This window comes from Argopecten irradians, chromosome 12, assembly GCF_041381155.1.
Source record: "Argopecten irradians isolate NY chromosome 12, Ai_NY, whole genome shotgun sequence".
Lineage (NCBI taxonomy): Eukaryota > Metazoa > Mollusca > Bivalvia > Pectinida > Pectinidae > Argopecten > Argopecten irradians.
In genome coordinates, this window is record NC_091145.1 from 25,618,348 (window position 1) to 25,639,584 (window position 21,237).

At 35.4% G+C, this 21,237-nt stretch overlaps 3 protein-coding genes and 1 non-coding gene across 4 annotated transcripts; all 4 read right to left on the reverse strand.

The window, feature by feature from the left end:
- Positions 1 to 454: 454 nt before the first annotated feature.
- Positions 455 to 10,386, reverse strand: LOC138336579 (tripartite motif-containing protein 2-like). The gene is given in 3 exon segments (XM_069286096.1): positions 455 to 4,566; positions 4,569 to 6,136; positions 7,975 to 10,386. Coding segments are annotated over 2 exon segments (1,998 nt in total). The 5' UTR covers positions 6,115 to 6,136; positions 7,975 to 10,386; the 3' UTR covers positions 455 to 4,114.
- A 142-nt stretch (positions 10,387 to 10,528) lies between these two features.
- Positions 10,529 to 13,697, reverse strand: LOC138336583 (uncharacterized). Its single transcript, XM_069286101.1, has one exon. The coding sequence runs from the start codon at positions 13,695 to 13,697 to the stop codon at positions 12,741 to 12,743; it is 957 nt and encodes a 318-aa protein (XP_069142202.1). The 3' UTR covers positions 10,529 to 12,740.
- On the reverse strand, positions 10,529 to 14,648 carry LOC138336584 (tripartite motif-containing protein 2-like). Its single transcript, XM_069286102.1, has one exon. The coding sequence runs from the start codon at positions 14,625 to 14,627 to the stop codon at positions 13,782 to 13,784; it is 846 nt and encodes a 281-aa protein (XP_069142203.1). The 5' UTR covers positions 14,628 to 14,648; the 3' UTR covers positions 10,529 to 13,781.
- Positions 14,649 to 18,884: 4,236 nt separating this feature from the next.
- Positions 18,885 to 18,956, reverse strand: Trnac-gca (transfer RNA cysteine (anticodon GCA)). The gene has a single exon. It is a non-coding gene; the product is annotated as a tRNA-Cys (tRNA).
- Positions 18,957 to 21,237: the final 2,281 nt, after the last annotated feature.

Consider the following 21,237-nt stretch of genomic DNA (forward strand, 5'->3'; position numbering starts at 1 on the left):
GACCTGATTACTATGGCCTTCCGATTGAGCGTCCGATCTTGTGAAGGGAGGCTTTTGATTCTATCCCCTGACCGAGACACACCAAGTCTATAAAAGTGGTAGTTTCTGCTCTGCTTGGCCCTCAGCATAAATGGATTGGGACGACTGGTTCGCCCATTGTCAGTATGATGTGACCAGGTAGGATATGTTTCTTGGTGTCTTCGGCGGCATGCTTCAGTGATGATACAGCACTATAAAAAGGGCAAGAGTTCCACTATACAAGAAAACACAACACGAACGTACCGCAGTCTCCCAAAACACGCACCTCGCACTTCACACATGCTATACACGCTTATATTGGAGACCAACATTACATTAATAGGACGTGAATTAATCAATCAAACAAACAAACAAACAGACCGTTATATTTCTATTGTAACTATTGATTAGTGAAATCGATCAAAAGACGAATGAGTTATTGACCACTTGGCATTGTATGTAGAGACCTGGTTATCATGGCAACCAAAAATGTTCGGAGAATAAAAAGATCTCAGACATCTATATTTATACACGGTCCCAAACATCACTTTATGTGTCATTGAAAATCCGGAAAATACCTGCAGATGACAGACATAAAACAGACAGACACAGGGACAGACCTATGGTCAACAGATAAAAAGGTACGACATATATTTTCTAATCTCTTCAGAGTCAATAAACACTTTTAAAATGAGTGTCACTGAAATATTTAATATCATTATTATGATTGATAAAAGATTGAACTTTACAAAGGTTTTGATATTATTACGGAACATTCAACACGAACGCACAGTACCATCCTCGATACTCCAGGGGTTATTATCACTGTCGTTACATTCATCTCTGGAATATTCCATATCAAACTTGAAGGCTCTGTGTGCGACATCTGATGAGACAGGTTACACTGTGGTTGACTACTGGTTTTGAAGTTAGGTGTCGCTCTATGTTATAGTCACAGGAAGTGTATGCGGGCGGGCCTGTGATTGACCAGTTTTTTTTTTGTTTTTGTTTTTTTTTTTTGTTTTTTTTTTTGCCTTCATTCATATAACGATAGTGAGCAATGGTAATCGAGGATGGCACAGTGCTCTTCTGATGATGAGACCGGGGAAAAGGAGATAACTCTTACATGCTTGTGACTGATATTTTATTAGAACGACAACGGACTGGAGTAGATCTACAGCACCATCAATTATGTATATTTCCTGAATATTCTATTATATATTACTACTACAGTTACTTTTGAATTTCTTCTGAATTTCCCCGGTCTCGATCATCAATAAATGTATAATGAATATATGATTGTTTTATATCATTCTGTCACAACATTATCATATGTAGCAAAAAGACAGGAAACAATTATTCATAACTAAAACAATTTGTTACAGTATGGTATTCATTTAATAAAGATCAGATATAACACTATTTTAAGAATCAACAATGTCATGCTATCATGCTATGCGGCCAAGATCCCCATCAAATTGGATGACGGAAGTCAAAAACGGATTTTTACCAAAGTTACATATAATACCTGAAAAAAAGTGAGTATAAGTTGGCCCTTCTTGTTTCGAGAAATTTGGATCCAATTCTAAAATGGGGATCTAAAAATAGCACATCGTTCCCATATACACTCAAATGTGGTCAATTCTCTATGACCAAATAATGACTGAAGCTTAGGTATTCTAGGATTAAAAGAGCTTTGGAATGAAGAAAAGAGGTAATACGAGGGATGTTCCGAAATTAATGTTACTTGCGCAATATATCGTGGAAATCGTGCTAAATGGACTTAAAACTACCTCGTGGCGATAGCGTGATATCTGAAGTGTGATATAGGTAAATACCTCGCTCACAATTACACTGACCTTGGTGCTGTGTACATTGTTTTGTAGCGCACTCGTTACACTCTATACAAATATGGTTGGCAAGAGAGTTGAAAACGTAATTGAAATAAGGGCCTATATCAAAGGTAGGCCTCTACTTGGCTTAAAGCCGGTGGATATTCATAGTGAGGTGTGTGATATATATGGGAATGGTCAAATGTCATTTATGACTATTTGTAGGTGGGTTGCTCGATTTAAGTCGGGACACCAGCAGCTTAAAGATGCTGCCCACACAGGTCGCCCTGCAACAACAACATCAAAGCATAACATTGAACTAATTAGGCAAATCCTTGAAAAAGATGCAAGGTACACTGTCCGGCAGTTAGCTAAAATGACAGGCTTGTCTTTAGCACGTATTCATTGCATTTTAAAGAAACATCTTAAGCTGGGCAAGATCAATGCCAGATGGATACCCAATTTACTAACTGACAACCAAAAGAGGTCCCGGGTTGACAAGGCCAAATCCTTATTGAAGAAATACCCAAAATACAGCAAAAAGGCTTTTGATAATTTGGTCACAGGTGTTGAAACATGGGTGTTTTTTTCGAAGCCAAAAGAAAATGCTCTAATTGAATCTGGGCAAGCAAACAAAAAGGCGCCCAAGCATTGCTAAAAGAATACGCACCGTGAGGAAGGTTTTGTATGTCATATGCTTTGATAACAGGGGTCCAATCATCCAAATCCCTGTTCCAAAAGGCAAAACTGTCACAGCGAAGTATTATAGAGACGTTGTACTTCGAAAACTTAAGAAAGTCTACAAACGCCGCCGCCCACAGACAGGTTTGAAGTACCTCAGGCTCTTACATGATAATGCGCCAGCACACAAGGCGCGCATTGTAACGGAGTTTTTGAAGGCAGAAAAGGTCACTCTGCATATTCCCAGACTTGGCCCCCTGTGACTTTTTCTTGTTCCCCAAACTAAAATTTCACCTGTCTGGAACAAAATATAAATCAAGAAATGCCCTTGGCTCTGCCATATCTTATGAGTATATCAATTCAAGAGTACGAAAACTGTTTCCAAAAGTGGATCGATCGGTTGAAACGATGCATAAATGCAGAGGGGGAGTACTTCGAGGGACAGGGCAAAGTAAAATGATCAGAATTACTTCTATCACCAAAGTAACAATAATTTTGGAACACCCCTCGTATTGCTCCGAGATTATCTCTTTTCCAATGAGTAGATAATAAAATTATTAGCTTTAAAAGTAATTTATTGTGATGCAGTTAAACAGAGGTGACTTGATTATATATAAGTATGCATTATACCTATAATAACAATAACTGATAAGGTCACGATCAGGTTGACAAAAAAATTAATAATTCGATTATTTCCCCTTTTCCACCAAATTCATGATAACATTTCTTTGTATCACTACTGGTGTACTGATGAAAAGCTTAAAATCAATACCATTAATTACATATCAATACCGCAATGCTGCACAAATGTTTCAGAAACAATCTGGTGGTATGAAGGTCCTAAATGATGATGGATTGACTAAGATAACTACGTGTGTTTACTTAAATGAACTTTAATTAAAAACTATTTCGAACTAAATTACAAAATGGACTGGATGCGAATACTCCAATTTATAAACGATATTGAAAAGTCATTTCTAAATTATATCATATAGGTAATTCTTAACGTCTTGAACTATTAGAAATGACTCATTAAGTAACAGTTTACAAATATAAGTGCTCAAAGTTGCAAGAGAAGCTTCGATATTTATCCCACCTTTTCCTATCCTCCACACCAATTGTACGGCCGATTTTTGCGGTTTTTATAAATTCATGTAAACCTGGAATTTTTTTCCTCTGTCATTATTCATACTGTTCATAAATGTTCATAACATTTTTCCACGCTTGTCATTTGTAAATAACTAAATCACAAAATTCGCGCAATTGCTGAAAAATATCCCGGAAGATAGGTGTGAAAAAATTCCACTTCTATATGTTTATTCATCAATCAATACATGTACTTTACTGCTTTGTTACTGCTTTGTTGCCGATAAAATGTAACAGCACTATGTATATTACTTGTAATATAAAATTTCCAACAGGATTAGCATCATGATTAATTCGCAAAGTCAACTTCACTATTACCGTGTAGATATCAACACAACACAAAATTCCACAGCGAGTACAGTCTGCATATTAATATTCCCTCAATGTTTTCACGTTCAAATAGTATACAAGTACAGTTTGTATGACTCTGTTTTATTTTAAACAAGCTGGAACAAATGAACAAAGTTCTGTTGTTTTGTTGAATCATTTGTGATCACTACTTTATCTTCACACACGGAAATCGCCCTAGGATATTCTATTCCATCTGATGACGTCACCAGTTCCCTGACGTTGGTCCCGTCCCCAGACATCTGTATGACGTTGTGGGAGTAAAACCCACAAACATACACGTTACCCTCCCTGTCTACGTCTATACCTGTTGTATCCTTCACGATCCCGACCTTCAGTACATCTGTGTGTGTCCCGTCACACAGTCGGGTGACGGCTACAGCGTCAGGGCCAGATCTATTGATGCTAGCAAAGACACGTCCATTTATCTGGTCAATGGCGAGATGCAGACATCCATATTCAATGTTATGGAGCATTGTAGCTTCACCTCCGTTTTGTGGTACACTGTAAAGTGATGTTAGTGTACCAACAACAAACTGTTGTTATTGTATGTGACACCTATACCGTTTTCAGTAACGTTTCGAATCTTAATATTCGACTTGACAGTCAATGTGAAATCCCTGATATTGATAACGCAAATGGATTGAACTGTACACATCATCACTGCTACAGTGTTGTCGTCAATAACACAAATGTCAAACGGTCTATTACCAAGTTCCATCTCGCTTTGAAAATCGCCGTTCTCGGTAAAAAGTTTTACTTTCTGATTTGCAAAGTCACCTACAACAATACGTCCACCAGCCAGGAGGACTACTCCACAGGAAGTACAGTCATTCGTATCGGTTGGACGTTTGATGTCAATCTTTCTTGTCATCTGCAACTGACGTTCGGATAATGCCCACCATATTACAGCAGTCGGTAGTGTCCTCTGTTGTTGATGGACGAGTATCTTCCCCAGGGTAAGACTGGTCGTTGTGTCCAATGTGAGTATGTCAGAATTATACTCGTGCCTCAGACTGGTAGACCTTGACGACTTCTCCAACTCCTGTATCAGTCCCTTACACGACTCGACCTCCGCCTTACCTCTCTGGAACAGACTGATCATCCCCACGGCGTCCTCCTTCAGGCCGGCATCCTGTGATGACGTCAGAGTCTTCTGCATACAGAACATCAGCCGTTTACACTTCTTCCCCGATATATCTTGGTTTTCCTTCTCCTCTTTGAATGATGCTGTCAGTTTGTCTGTCAGCTCTTTCTGAAGTACATCGAACCGCTCGTTAATCTTTGTACGTAGGTCTGTTAAACTTCCCAGTGCGGTGACTTGGTCTTCTGTCATGGACTTTAGCTGCTCCTCGACATCTTTTATCAGTATCTCCATTGAATTTACGCATTTTCGAAGTTTTTCAAGAAGATTTTCAATTTTCGTAGTCTGTATCTTGTCACGGAAATCGTCCGCTGATGTCACCGCCTCACATTTCCGATGATCGACGATGATACACTTGTGACATCCAAGGATCTTATGATCTTCACAGTAATACTTCAGTTTCTTCTTATGTTTACCACACCCAGTACCCGACATCTTTCGTCGAATGGTGGCTGATTTGTTCCTTTCTGTGATGTTCTCGGGCTCACAATCATCGTGAAACAGGTCATGGAACCCGACTTTACATGATTCACAGAAGCACGATTTGGTTTGCTCACACCAAAACTTCGCTGGAATGTTCATATCTCCTTTCTTCTCACAAGGCTTACACATGATCAGTGTTCTCGTATTTTGTAGAAGTTTGATCATTTCTGCCGCCAGATTGTCGGTAGGAAATTGTTCGGCCCAACGTTGTTTGTCTTCTGACTGGTTTAACGGCTCGGTGTCCCTACGACATACTGGACACGCCGACGCCATCTTACCTGACGATTCATTGATGATGTAGCTAGCGAGACACTCTTGGCAGAATGAATGAAGACAGGGGAGGGACTTGGGATGTCGGAGCTGTTCTAGACAGATAGGATATTCAAGCATCAGAGTGTCGAGAGATGGACTACCGAGGGCATTGTCTGATGTCTGGTCCTGAACAAATCCACCTTCCGCCATATTAAGTTGTTGTTTGGGTAACCTAAAACGAAACTTTATAAGTCAAAATAGTGATATGATATAGGATCTTGAACGAGGAGTTATTCAAACTTTAAAATCACAAGACTAATTTAATAAAATTTCGTGAACAACATGAACATATATTTTTTATCACAAGCACTGTAGAATCGAAATTATTTAGAAAATCAAAATATGCTGTGGAAATTTATCTGCGGAGGCAGCCATTTTTATCCTTATTGTTATTGGTGTATGCCTCTCAAACCGCTTACTGTAACATATGACACAGTGATACATACAAAACATTTCATGGGATAATTACATATATATTAATCCAATACGTACGCTTTCATTCAGAGAAATGTCTACAGTATCTTTGAGGCAAAACATTCAGCACGCGAAAGCAGGAACATTTTTGCATGTTCAAATTTATTGTGAAGCACATTTAAAATCAAATAAATCACGTTTTTGTTTTATGTTTATTGTGATATGCATCCAATCAAAATAACTCAAGAACATACGAAATGAAACAGATGGATGATCCCGGTGTTATAGGTTTTAATCTGCCATGGCACCATGATTAGTGGTCAAATATGTTTTAAGTTTTAAACATTACCAGAAATATCCCAAATCAAACATCTTAGTCTGTGTTTCCGGTAAATAAATTAAACACATACAATTATAAACCGACTCCTACACATGTGTATATATATGGACATCTTGTGTCACTATTACCCTCTTCTGTACCTGTTACCCTTTCTAATAAATATTAATACATATCATCTCAGAAATGTGCATGGTCTTTTTTATCTTATCTAAATTCCACGTCCGGTATTAGATTCACAAGATTTTTTTTTTTTTTCAAAAATATTATTTTATTCAGTAATACATGTAAATAACAATACATTTCCCATTCGCAAATATCTAGGGCTCTCATTCAGTTTCCATATTTGTTATATTTTAGATCAAATTTATCTCACTCTTCTCTCTTACCTAATAACAGATTTATTAAGAATTTGCGCTTGCATACATTTCAATCATTCGTCTCATCCACTCAAAAAAATTATATGCAATGAAGTTAATTTAATTAATTTCCACAACAGTTTATAAATATATCAAGGGAGACAACTCTTACATAAAATAGTCAGAAGGGAGACTTTCATTCCGTTTCATTCTAATATTCCGGGAAAAAACAAACACATTTACTCATAAGGAACACCATATTCACCTTAACTTGCACCACTCTCTGCATCTTTTATACAGCTAAATTCAACATTCACACATAATAACAATACTTATTGTTACAGTAATGTTCACAAGATAATGATACTTTTAACTGTATTTAAACCAGTCACGACAAATTGGGAATGTCGAAAGTAAAAGATCGATGTTTTAAAAACCTCATACCAAATCACGTGTAGTGAAATATGACTAATTACCCAAATAATCAACCTAATCATAAGAAGATTGATTCTATGTCATAACGTTTTGAAACCCAGTTAGGTCACCCAGTACATTGTATCTTATCTGTAAATACACGATCTTTAGATACACAGAGGTATATTTGTCTCAATGTTAAACCAATAAGAAACGAAAGTAACTTTAAATACCCTAACATCACGTTATATGAACGAATAATTGAAATAGGGTCTAATATTTATCTACTAAGATACAGCAGTTAAATGGTTTTCATTATGCAAATTAGTGCTTTCTCCTGAACTACGATTGTCTACTTTCGTTTTAGCTGATATAAGTACACCGTTGTCTTCGTGGTTCAAAATAACAATGCATTTTCCCGAATTTTATTCTGATACAAGGTTATAATATCCGTTGTTCTTTAACATATCGATATTAAATTATTACCTGACAGGTAGGCTCCAAACAGCTTTCTGTGCTTACACAAAAGACCGCATTTTATCTGTTTATCTTCCTCGTGAAATCGTAACGCCCATCAGGACTATTATAATATTCAAAACAGATGGACTGAAATCAGGTCCGGATGTTATCTTCACTACATTGCAGACAATGGCCTACATTGTTACATAGTTTTACACTGAGAATTTTACATTTCAAGCTATCTATAGAGATGTTCTGACATGGTAAATTGTTATTCATACACAATTAGTTTTTTTTTCTAAAAATAATATGGATCCTCGGTATTCCAGGAGTTGCTATTGCTTTCCTTGTATCCGCCCCTGGAATATGTCATAGCAAAAAACTGACCATTCACAGGCCTGCAGAGACTTCCTTTGAATATTACAGAGACAGCGACGCCAAACTTCATAGTCACACTGTCAACCACAGTGTACCATTATTCAACTCTTTCTATGAAAAAAAAAAAAAAAAAAAAAAAAAAAAAAAAAACTTACTACAATATACATGTCTCATCTGTGATCGAATACAGAACATTCACTGTTGCTATGGCATATTGCAGAGATGGATATCACGACAGTGATAGTAACCCCTGGAAGGTCGAGAGTTTTAATTTTAATTGAAGTTTAAATTGTTATTGAAAATAACTTAAAATATATGTCTAATTATAAAAATAAGGTAACTTTGTCATTATTTTATATATAACAATTAAGTGAAAAGATCGAATAAACTTCTGTATCACCAAAAATCAAAACAATTTTTTATCGGTAATACTACAGGAATAAAAATGAGATAATTCTACCGAATGAGTATATCTTGATATATGGAGAATTTAAAGAATTGATAAATCACCATGTATATCCTCTTGACAATCGCAATTGAAAAATAGATCATACATATTTCTGATGCAATAATATCGGATTCAGGGGTAAACATAATTATTAACTTCTTTAATAATTATATAAGCTATTTTTTTCTGAACTCAGAACTAAAATGAAATAAAATATAATAATGTAAATTTATATTTGTATTTTTTACTAACTGACACCTTTAAACACACGTATCATAAACAGTCCGCTAACTGGAATATCATTACATCATTACCCCAATCCGTCGTCTGTGTCAATGTGTAAACGTACCCAGGTCGTAGGTTAATGCATGAAGATACCTTAGGGTCGGTGCATTTTGTATGATATTCAGAATTTTTCCTGGGCTCATGGTAATTTCAGCGGCCAAAGGACAAGGGTGAAAATTTACATTTTCATTGTTGAAGTTCTGATTAATTAAATATTAGAATAGAGATGCTATTTATTGCAGTTTTTTATCAGCAAATCTTGGGTTTGTGAAGTTCAGTTCAGAAAACTAATGAAAAACTAAAAAGAAATACACAGTGGTAGACTGAACAAATGATGAAATCGGGAAAGAGGAGATAACTCCTACATGCTTGTGACTTGATACATGTATGTCGTCAACGACAGGGGCGCGTTTACATGGAATTTAGTGGATCAACTATGTGTTTTTCCCTGTATATTCTATTCAATGTATCCTAGGGGTGTCGTTTTTCGCGCATCTAAAAAGTCGGGATTATAAAAATACAGGAATATTAGAAAGTCAAACTAATCATAATGTACATACAACTATCCAATGCTGATGATTAAGTTAAGGGGTTATTCATACCTAGCTGACGACGAAAATGATATATGAAAATACCTTTCGGTTGCCGACGTCATCATTTTTCGCGCACATGAGAATCTCCATTAAACATATATATACTGTATAAATATCTTTTGTTTGTCAAATGCGTGTACAGTAAAAGGTCAAGATAGTGAAATATATTTCAATTGTGTCACATTGCACACTTTTCTCAGTATAATGCCCTAACGTCAGTATATACGGAGACTTGCTAGAGCCCCAAACAATTCGATCATCGTACCGTTAGGTCTAGGCCTATCCTCTGAAATTTTATTCGGATAGATCAGAAAGCTGCAGGTAGGATGTTATAACTTATTAAATGATCTTCAAAATTACTCTGTTATCATATCATGTATTTTTGTAGTATCTTACGTATCCGTTCGATATATATAATATAAAAACATGGGCCACTAAAAGGGATATCAAATTTAACCCTGCTAACACAGAGTCTGTTATATTTTCCAGGAAAACTGTTAAATTCATCCTGTTATACACCTTTATAATAATCCTATTATTGAAAATACAACACATACACACCTTGGTCTTTCACTTAGTGATGATGCTAAATGGAATCTACATATTTCAAACACATATGAGAAAGCTTTTAAAAGACTAAATATATTAAGATTGCTAAAGAACAAAATTGATAGGAAATCACTATGTATATATCTTACATTAGACCAGTAATTGAATATGCAGATATTGTTTGGGATAATTATACACGAGTTCAAAAAGATCTATTAGAATCAATACAACTAGAGGCTGCAAGATGAATAACAGGCCCACGTAAAGGCACATCTCATAATAAAGTATACAAAGAATTAGGATGGGAAACATTAGAATACAGAAGATATAAACATAAAGTCATTTTAATGTACCGAATAATGAACAATGAAACACCAGATTATCTAAGAGATATTATTGAACCTTTTATACATGATGAGACACTCTATGGGTATTCCCTTCGCACAAACAGATTATTTTATCCTCGCTTAGTCGCACAGTAAGCTATTTTGAAAGTTTTTTCCAACAATGTTCAATGAAATGATTAAGATGCTGATGAAATCCATAATATTGAATCATCCACACAAATAAAAATAACCAAATTTCAACTGACATAACTGATGTGTTCAAATACAGGGATGTACAGATTGTAATTATACTGAAAATAGAAATATATTAACTCACGTGTCTAATTAAATAGCTCAATCAAAGAGATTTAAAGTTTGATTTATTTGTGTAAATAAAACATTTATTATTCTGGTATATGAAGCCATGTAGATCATAGTAATGGTAAGTCTTATAAAATTATACATTATTGTTTATATGTACATGTACCCATAATCCTTCATCCCTGGAGATCCAGCTTGATACAGCTAGCAACTAACAATATCTGTGTACTATGGGCAGCCTAATGAGACTTATCCAAATTCATTTTTGAATTATCTCTCTGTTAATATGATTATCATTCTTCTTCTTTTCTTTTATTTAAAAATATTATTATTTTACATACTCTCAAGTATAGTTAGAATCATGTGATAATATTTGGTTATTATATAAAAAATGAAAATTAACTGTTAATTTATAGAGTTAAAATAAATAGGATAAAAAATTATGTCGTTCCTCATCTAGGAGTTACCTCCCCATATTTTCATAAACCTCACCATGTATATATGTTTTATATAATTGTTTGTTTGTACCACTAATATCAGGAGAAGACTAGGGTAGGCGATGCCTAATGTCTAATCCAATTGACACTAACATCTTTTTGTTAATAAAATATTTGGAAATTAAAATCGTATCCGTTCGATGGCAAACTGTTAACCGTTACTCGACTTAAAAAGAAAAAATCAAATTCAAATGATATACAATTTACATGTACAGACATGTATACATGTGCGTACAATTTTTAAAAGTTGGACAAAAAACCCACTCTAGGAATGAGGCCTTCCAGAGTTATGCTTACCCGAGTACATAAAATCTGGTTGCAGAAAGTTTTCCATTTTGACAAATAAGGATGTGTATAATCATATAAATATTATACATTCTCACCAGTTATGAAATATTCATGGTTTTCTCATTGTGCGTTGTTTCAAAAGATAATGTAGGAAGAAATATGACAATGTATGTTCAAATTATGTAATATTCCAAGGTGTATTATCCTTAATGAAACAACTAGTTCACAGATAATGTACATTTATAATCTAATTTCATGTGTTATACTCATTTCTATTGGTTAGATCTTTGAGGTTATTTTTCCATAGACCGAATGAAGTGTACGTCAAGTATTATGACGTCATATATACCAAACGGTTTCGCGGGGAATTCTAAAAGCGGCACAGTCAATATGACCATAATGAATTAATGGATAAGATATCACTGCGCTACAACTCACTTTGTTTTATTGTAAAAAAAAATAAGTAAAATCACTGAAATTTATGCCTAATTAGTACCTGAGTGAGTTATCTGAATTAAATTATAAGCATTATTCTCAATGTATTTTGGTTTTATGAAGTCATAGACAAAAAACGGACAGACATTGTTTTTCATAGACGCTCCGCTCCGTTCACAGGGCTGTGGATAGCCTCGCCTACTTCCGTTTACTTAAACCGTTTTGTGATGGATATTAGCGGATACGTTCTATAAAATAAAAATACAGGAAACAAAAATCAGGATTCTCGGAACATAGTGACTGTGTCGTCACGAAGATTCATATTCGGGCACGGTAACGTATACATAGTTTTTATGTGACCGACTTTTAACGTTTTAATCGAGGTACCCCTCTCAATCAAAGATGGCGGCTGTCATCCTTTGTCTTTTTTTATATATAATCGATACAGATTTTTTTTCATAACTTTTTCTCGCAATCGACTATGTACAATATATTTGTATTAAGTTTTTTTCCTAGTCAGAAATAACGGGATTCGATTCATAAATAATTTCCAAACACAACTCATCAACATGATTTCACACTGATATATAAAAACTCAATGTCTTCATGGAAAAAAATATTTACGAACAGTTTATGTGACTACGTACTAATCGAAATATAAAGTTTTTTTTCTCTAAACAAACTGAAACAAATGTACAAAGTTCCGTTGTTCTGATGACGCACTTGAAGTGATCACTACCTTATCTCCCCACACAGAAATCGCCCTCGGTAGTTCTATTCCATCTGATGACGTCAGCAGTTCCCTGACGTTGGTTCCGTCCCCAGACATCTGTATGACGTTGTGGGAGGACCCCCCACAAACATACACGTTACCCTCCCTGTCTACGTCTATACCAGCTGTACCCTTCACGACCCCGACCTTCAGTACATCTGTGTGTGTCCTGTCAGACAGTCGGGTGACGGCTACAGCGTCAGGGTCAGAGGTCAAGATGCTGGCAAAGACACGTCCATTCTTCTGATCACTGGCGAGATGTAGACATCTAGATTCAATGTTATGGAGCATTGTAGCTTCACCTCCGTTCTGTGGTACACTGTAAAGTGATGTTAATGTACCAACAACAAACGTGTTGTTATTGTATGTGACACCAAGACAGTTCTCCGTAAAGTTTTGAATTTTAATTTTAGATAGGACGGTCAAAAAATCATCGTTTTCCGTAAATAGTTTCACTTTGTGATTTGCATTGTCTCCTACAACAATACGACCACCAGACAGGAGGACTACTCCATACAGAGCACAGTCTTTCTCGTCAGTGGGAACTTTGATGTTGATCTTTCTGGTCATCTTCAACTGACGTTCGGACAATGCCGCAGTATTTGGTAATTTCCTCTGTTGTTGATGGACGAGTATCGTCCCAAGGGTAAGACTGGTCTTTGTGTCCAATGTGAGTATGTCAGGGTTATACTCGTGTCTCAGACTGGTAGACCTTGACGACTTCTCCAACTCCTGTATCAGTGCCTTACACGACTCGACCTCCGCCTGACCTCTCTGGAACAGACTGATCGTTCCCACGGTGTCCTCCTTTAGATCGGTATCCTGTGATGACGTCAGGGTCTTTTGCATAGCAAACATCAGCCGTTCACACTTCCTCCTCGATATATCTAGGTTTTCCTTCTCCTCTTTGAATGATGCTGTCAGTTTGTCTGTCAGCTCTTTCTAAAATACATCAAACCGCTCGTTAACCTTTGTACATAGATCTGTTAAACTTTTCAATGCGGTGATTTGGTCTTCTGTTATGAACTGTAGCTGCCCCTCGACATCTTTTATCAGTATCTCCATGGAATTTACGCATTTCCGAAGTTCTCCAAGAAGATCATCAATTTTCGTGGTTTGTATCCTGTCCCGGAAATCGTCTGCTGATGTCACCGCCTCACATTTCCGATGATCGACGATGATACACTTGTGACATCCAAGGATCTGATGATCTTCACAGTAATACTCCAGTTTCTCCTGATGTTTACCACACCCAGTAGCCGACATCTTTCGTCGAATGGTGGCTGATTTGTTTCTTTCTGTGATGTTCTCGGGCTCACAATCATCGTGAAACAGGTCATGGAACCCGACTTTACATGATTCACAGAAGCACGATTTGGTTTGCTCACACCAAAACTTCGCTGGAATGTTCATATCTCCTTTCTTCTCACAAGGCTTACACATGATCAGTGTTCTCGTATTTTGTAGAAGTTTGATCATTTCTGCCGCCAGATTGTCGGTAGGAAATTGTTCGGCCCAACGTTGTTTGTCTTCTGACTGGTTTAACGGCTCGGTGTCCCTACGACATACTGGACACGAGAAAGAAGACGCTGACGCCATCTTACCTGACGATTCATTGACGATGTAGCTAGCGATACACTCTTGACAGAATGAATGAAGACAGGGGAGGGACTTGGGATGTCGGAACTGTTCCAGACAGATAGGACATTCAAGCATCAGAATGTCGAGAGATTGACTACCGAGGACATTGTCTGATGTCTGGTCCTGAACAAATCCACCTTCCGCCATGGTAATGTGGCGTTTACCAATCCTTAAAACAAAAACAAAAACAATAATATACAAATTAAAAAGCGCAACAAAATCTTTGTCTGTCTTGAACTTTAGAGATGAATGAAAAGTGTCAAAAGCGCCCCTTTGGATTCCCCAACATATCACTAAAGAGAATGTTTAGAAATAAAATCACCGGGTTTACGCTCCGAACACGCTATATACATAATTTATGGGAAACACTAGTTTAGATAGAAGAAATCTTTTTGAGAAGTAGGCATGATAAATATGTTGTGTTCAAATTTCGTGAAAAATCAAGGAAGAGTATAATAATTCGTCAATACGTAGAAACAAAAGTAATTTTTTTATTGTGCTGTACTTTATCCTCTATTTCGCACACAGTACAGACAGGTAAATAAAATCATTATAATTTTAAAAAATGTCGATATAAACGATAGACAAAGCTAAAACTGGATTTAGTGCATATAATCATTACATTAATTGATTGGTTATTGTAAATGTGGCTGTTATAACTATTTTATCTCAATTACGCAGGTGGACTTGTAAAATTATATTTGATATTACTCCATACAGACCGTGTCAAAATACATATATCTTTGCTGATTTTTATTACGTTACATGATTATTAAAATTGTCAAAAAACCGCTAAAACTCAATCAATTTTTTATTGAGATATATATCTTATGCGATGAACAAGTTTCTTGATTTCAATAGTCCAAAGAACTAAAACATTTAACCGCTGACGAACTGCTTTTAGTTTGCAATCTAATCAGAATAAGGTAACTCAACATATCATCCGAAAAAATGAAGAAAACCAATCGTCAAAAACGCGATACTCCGAGCTTGATTTCAATTTTTTATCAAACATGGTACACTTAACTGTTTAATGATTAAACAAATCAAGATCAATTGTTCAGTCTGCTGATCTTGAGAAGGTTGGTATTAAATATGGTTTATCAATCAATCAATTCACGACTGAAATCAAAGATAGCACTATAAAAAGACAAGGGTTCAGCTATCACAAAGAGCCACAAAATCAACATACTACAGTCTCCTAAACACGCCTACATGCACGTCACACACGCAACATTCCTCTTACACGGGAGGCCGTCTTTAAGGTTCCCGGATGTTAATAGGACGTAAATCAAATCAACCAAGAAACCAACCAACAAATCGAAGACGATCCATCGCTGAGCAGACATTTAGGAACATTTTGGAGGTATGTCACCGCTCATTTGTGTGAAAGTTGGATGCACAAATATTTCAGGGACTCTAAATATATATTTTTGATTTACAGAAAGGGGTTACATATTTTAACATTATGGCCATTGAGCAATCCTACATTTGTTTATATGACTTTCTAGTAGAAGAATTAATGATTTTCAAATTATATTTCTCCTTAATTGTTCATTATTTTGAAAGTGGAGTTTCATTGTCTTTACAAATCTGTAGATTGATAAAACTATATTACTATTTAACATCGATTGCATAATTTTCTAGTCATTTTAAAGTGAATATAAGATATGGCTATAAGGGTCGGGATATTTGGGCTCATTTATGGAATACATATTGCATATGTCTTATTTACACACATTTTTATTTAGCCACATGTGTAAATAGTAGAAAATAATCGTAGCCTCGTGAGTAATTTAAAAGTAAATACATAAACATCATTTTATAGTTGATTCATTCCATGAGGCACTTCATTAGCAAAAGGGGGAAAATACATTAAACCAGTGCATATATGGACGGCATAGATTGTCGGAAACAAATGTAATTTGACAAATATCGAATTTCGAGCATCGTCTGTCCATATTATGCGCGAAATAACACCAATCTATATGAATAGATGTGTTAAACCAAGCGTCTTTGTCACCCAAATGTTAAATGTATCAATATTTGTTAATAACATAATCTCAATACTAATAGTTCATTACTGTGTGTCATTTCTAAACCGCTACGATTGTCTACTTTCATTTTAAATTATATTAAGATACCAGTATAGAATTAATGTACCTGGCGTACTATGCTTTCCGGTCGGGTACGGAATGGTCCCTATATATGGGTGCATATGATTAGTTTTAAAACATCCATGTATCAATATGGCGGCCACGTCACCACAATCTATTCGGTGGTCCCACTTAAATGTCTTGCAGATCTATTATTTGGCGGCTACCACGTACTGGAATTAATATTTAAACTAAACTTTATAACTAATTGACGGTTGTCGGATAATTATATTTTGCGACCGCCAAGTAACCTTTATTGTATTTTCGTTCTCCTGAATAATAGTTTCTGCGTAAGCCTGATCTGGTTCAGTAGGTTTCCCAATATATATCAGTGTTAACCAAATAGAAAACGAAAGTAAACACTAAATGTCATCCAAATGTGACATGAATCAATATTTCAAATATGTATCAATATTTGATAATAAATATTTATCATTATTTAAAATATACATACACATGTACGTTATTTCAACACAGATATGACTGTCTACTTTCGTTTTAAACATATTACTGTACAGAGGTTAAATCAAACAATATCACTTCTTAATTGTTAGATGTATTGACACATAAATAACCGTACATATACCTTTTCAAATTTATTGTCCGTATAAAATTAATAAGTAATAGGCCTACTTACTTAAAATAGCAGTTTCCACAGAAACATTGTCATTGTTGTTACCCTCGACCACCTGTTGTAACGCTTCGTTTCGAAGAAAGACGATTCCAATATACAAACACGGTCATAAATTAATCTAGTCCGGAATATTTTACACTCTTATTTTGCATTACACGAAATATTCGAGTTAACAGTTAAATGCTATAGTACATTAATAACAAGGGCGTACTTGTGAAATTACATGAAGGAAGATTAATTATGTATAATTACCATTTTAGTTTATAATATTATAGTTTGATATTATAAACATGATCTGTAATAGACGGTCATTTCCTTCATATTTACTTGTAATATTCCTACATCGCTTTTATTGAAATGTGATCATATGAAATTCTCCATCGTTGAGATATCAATAGAGTGTAGAGGTCGATACGTTGTTAAAATAGTAGATATTGTTAAACAATGGTTGTTTTGTGTTATTTCCATGAATATTTTGAGTGTGTAATCCGGTAAACTTGTCATAGTGTCCGTGAAACTCAACCAGTGACGAAGAGACAGTAATAGAACTCACTTCTAATACCCATTCTTGTATTGCTGAAACAAATGATGAATACATTTTTTTATTTTCGGATTTTTATTAATATGCAAATTTTGGATTAAAAAAAATGTTTTTACTGCTTTTACATCACATATTTTAATTCTTAGCAGCTGACACCCGCATGATAAGCAGCATCAAGCAAAAGCGCATTGCATGTGGTGATTTGTAAATCAATAAGCCTATAAAGAATCTATAAGACATTATTTTTTTTTTACTTTTTTTCTATCGATTTTTCCTTTCGATTCATGGACAACCGTATTGAAACAGTGAGAATATCTGCCCATGTTATACATAGTTATCAAACCCTGTCCATTTTACAATTGATAACATTTTGCTACAATACAATGATGAATTTCGATATATATATAGTAAACATTAGCAAGACATTTTTTATCTGTGACCTCAGAAGTATATGACACGATTGGAGTACCCGGAGAAAAACCACCGACTAGTGGAAAGTACCTGGCAACTGCCCCACATGGGATTCGAATTCGCAGCACAGAGGTGGGTGACTTGTGGTAATATGGCGGGACATATTAACCATTCGGCCACCGCGACACAGAGGTGGGCGACTTGTGGTAATATGTCGGGACATCTTAACCACTCGGCCACCGCGCCACAGAGGTGGGCGACTTGTGGTAATATGTCGGGACATCTAAACCACTCGGCCACCGCGACACAGAGATGGGGGACTTGTTGTAATATGTAGGGACATCTTAACCACTTGGCCACCGCGGCCCCTGTGATACCTAAATACATTGTATATATATATATATACACTATCAAATACTAAATATGGTGTTTACCGATAACAAATTATGAAAATAGCTAACATTGTCATTACTTTATATATAACAATGAAGTAAAAAGATCAAATACTATTACTTCTAGAAATCAAAACAATTCTTCATCGATAATACTACAGGAATGAAAGTGCGATAACTCTACATTACTGAGCATATATTGATATATGGAGTGATCCAAGAATTGACAAATCTACGTTAATCCAGATCTGAAATGTGACGATAAAAATTAGGGGACACCCGGGTTCGAACCAGGGACCTCTCGATCTGCAGTCGAATGCTCTACCACTGAGCTATATCCCCTTAACAATCGTTATTGGAAAACAGATTATATATATTTCTGATGCAATAATATCGGATTCAGGGGTCAACATAATTACTAACTTCTTCCATAATTATATAAGCTATTTTTAAACGTCAGCACTAAAATGAAATAAGACATAATAATGTAAAGTTATATTTGTATTGTTTACTAGCTGACACCCTTAAACACACGTATATAGACCGTCAATTAACTGTGTAACATCATTATAAACCGTCTGCTAACTGGAATATCATTACATCATTACCCCAATCCGCCGTCTGTGTCAATGTGTAAACGTACCCAGGTCGTAGGTTTACGTCTGTAAACAAAATCCTAGTCGTTTGTTTACAGTTAGTATACGTATACCTGTCGTCTGCTGACGAGGCATAGTATTATCTATAAATAAACCTGACTATGACGTCAGAAATCGTACACCAGTCGTTTTACTATCATGGTATAAATATAGCCGGGGTTGTCTTTGTGGACAGACACGGGGAGACAGGAGGACACCGGGGTACGTAGGCCACTTTATATTTTTGTTGTTATTTTGATATGGAAAAAGTTTTTGCTTGATTTTCTTATCTTGGAAGTATATAATTAATTGTTTGTGCTTTTGTTGGGGATCTTAATACCAAAAACCTGTTATATGTATGTTTATCAAAAATGATCATTCTTCTCCATTTCAACCACTCAGTTTTGTCTATTCATTAATATATGGTAATTTTAAAATAACATGTTAAAGGTTATTATTTTCCAGAGTTAGAATACTTTCACAAATTCTGTATCTTAATAAAATAAGAACCATATCTTTCTGTCTAACATCTTGTTGTTTTTAAATCAATTGTATATGACGAATGTTTTAAAGATGCTCCACCGCCGACAGAGCACAAATGATATTCATCATTTGAACAATGATTGGTGTTTAATCGTGTATATATATGCCTTATTAACACAAACAATAACATGAAATAATCTATTTCGCCTTTGGTGCATGGGGAATCATTACTTCATTCCATATATGATATAGTGCAACGGAAGTTTTTCGGGATGCAATTAATTATTTTTCATATTTTTAACATGAAGTAAAATTAGAAGCTCAAACTTTTCAATGGTGGTAATGGTGTAAAGTAAGTTTTTTTTGTAACTAAAGAAAAACTACTAAATCGTCTTCTCCTGTTTTGAATGGAGAAAAAATACCATTTGTCAGCGGTGGAGTATCTTTAACATTAAAATAATTTTTGAGCGAAAAATATTTTTAGAAAGTCTTAATTTCAAAACCTATGTGTAATACATTTTAGCCTTTCTATTACGTTGCAACAAATCATTTTCGTTTGGATTTTCAATTGCGTTGAGTTTGTATGGAAGTCTTGAAAAGCCATTACAGCTTTAATTTTCAATTGAGTTATTGAAGAAAACTATTTGTATTAAAGTCAGTATCTTACATCATATCAAGAAACGTTATAATTAAAATAATGCATTTTAATTTCCTTTTGTTATAACATGTTTTTGAACGATCGTTTAATTTGATACGATTATTACGATTTGATACATATATTTTGGAAAAGTCTGAATATTAAAAAGTATGGCTAATATTTCAGAGGTGTCCACCAGATGGAGCCCGTGGTCAGGTCAATCGCTTGACCTCCTCGGATTCGTGAATAGCCATACCCACTTTGACGAGGAACCAAGGCACGTGAGCTATGAAATATTTGGGTACAAAGGTCACACTGGTACCGCCTGTTTCTGTCGACGTGTGTCTCGACCCCTTTACCGCCGGGGTAGAGAAATCGTGGATGGAAATGGTATGGACAAAGCAGTGACATTTGTCAGAGAAGGTGATACATGTTATGACAAAGACCTTAAAAACAACGATAAATCAAAACATTTTAGGACGAAAAACGTTAAAACAATGAAGGACAAAGGAGAAAGTGATTTGGGGAGTGAAGGTGAAAACACAGACGTGTTGGATAGATAACGATAATGCACTACTCACATTAATTTGATTATTGTAAGCAATGCATGTTCTGTGAAACGATTGTGTTCGGGGATCAATTGATGTTTTCATAATTTTGCTTAGAAAGAATTCAAGGATATTTGACGGTTACTCTGAAAAATGCATCAGAATTTTGGAATTTTACACAATTAATCCAGTAAAACATTTTCATCGTCAGCATGGCAACCATAACTTTTAGGATTTATCTTCTTTTTGATGACAACACTAACATTTCACCAGCTACAATACCAGCGAAACCATCCGTATGTTGGGATACATAATTATGT

Coding starts and splice junctions, on each gene's coding strand:
- LOC138336584 (XM_069286102.1), bottom strand. CDS start 14,627: ATGGCGGAAGGTGGATTTGTTCAGGACCAGACATCAGACAATGTCCTC.
- LOC138336583 (XM_069286101.1), bottom strand. CDS start 13,697: ATGTTTGCTATGCAAAAGACCCTGACGTCATCACAGGATACCGATCTA.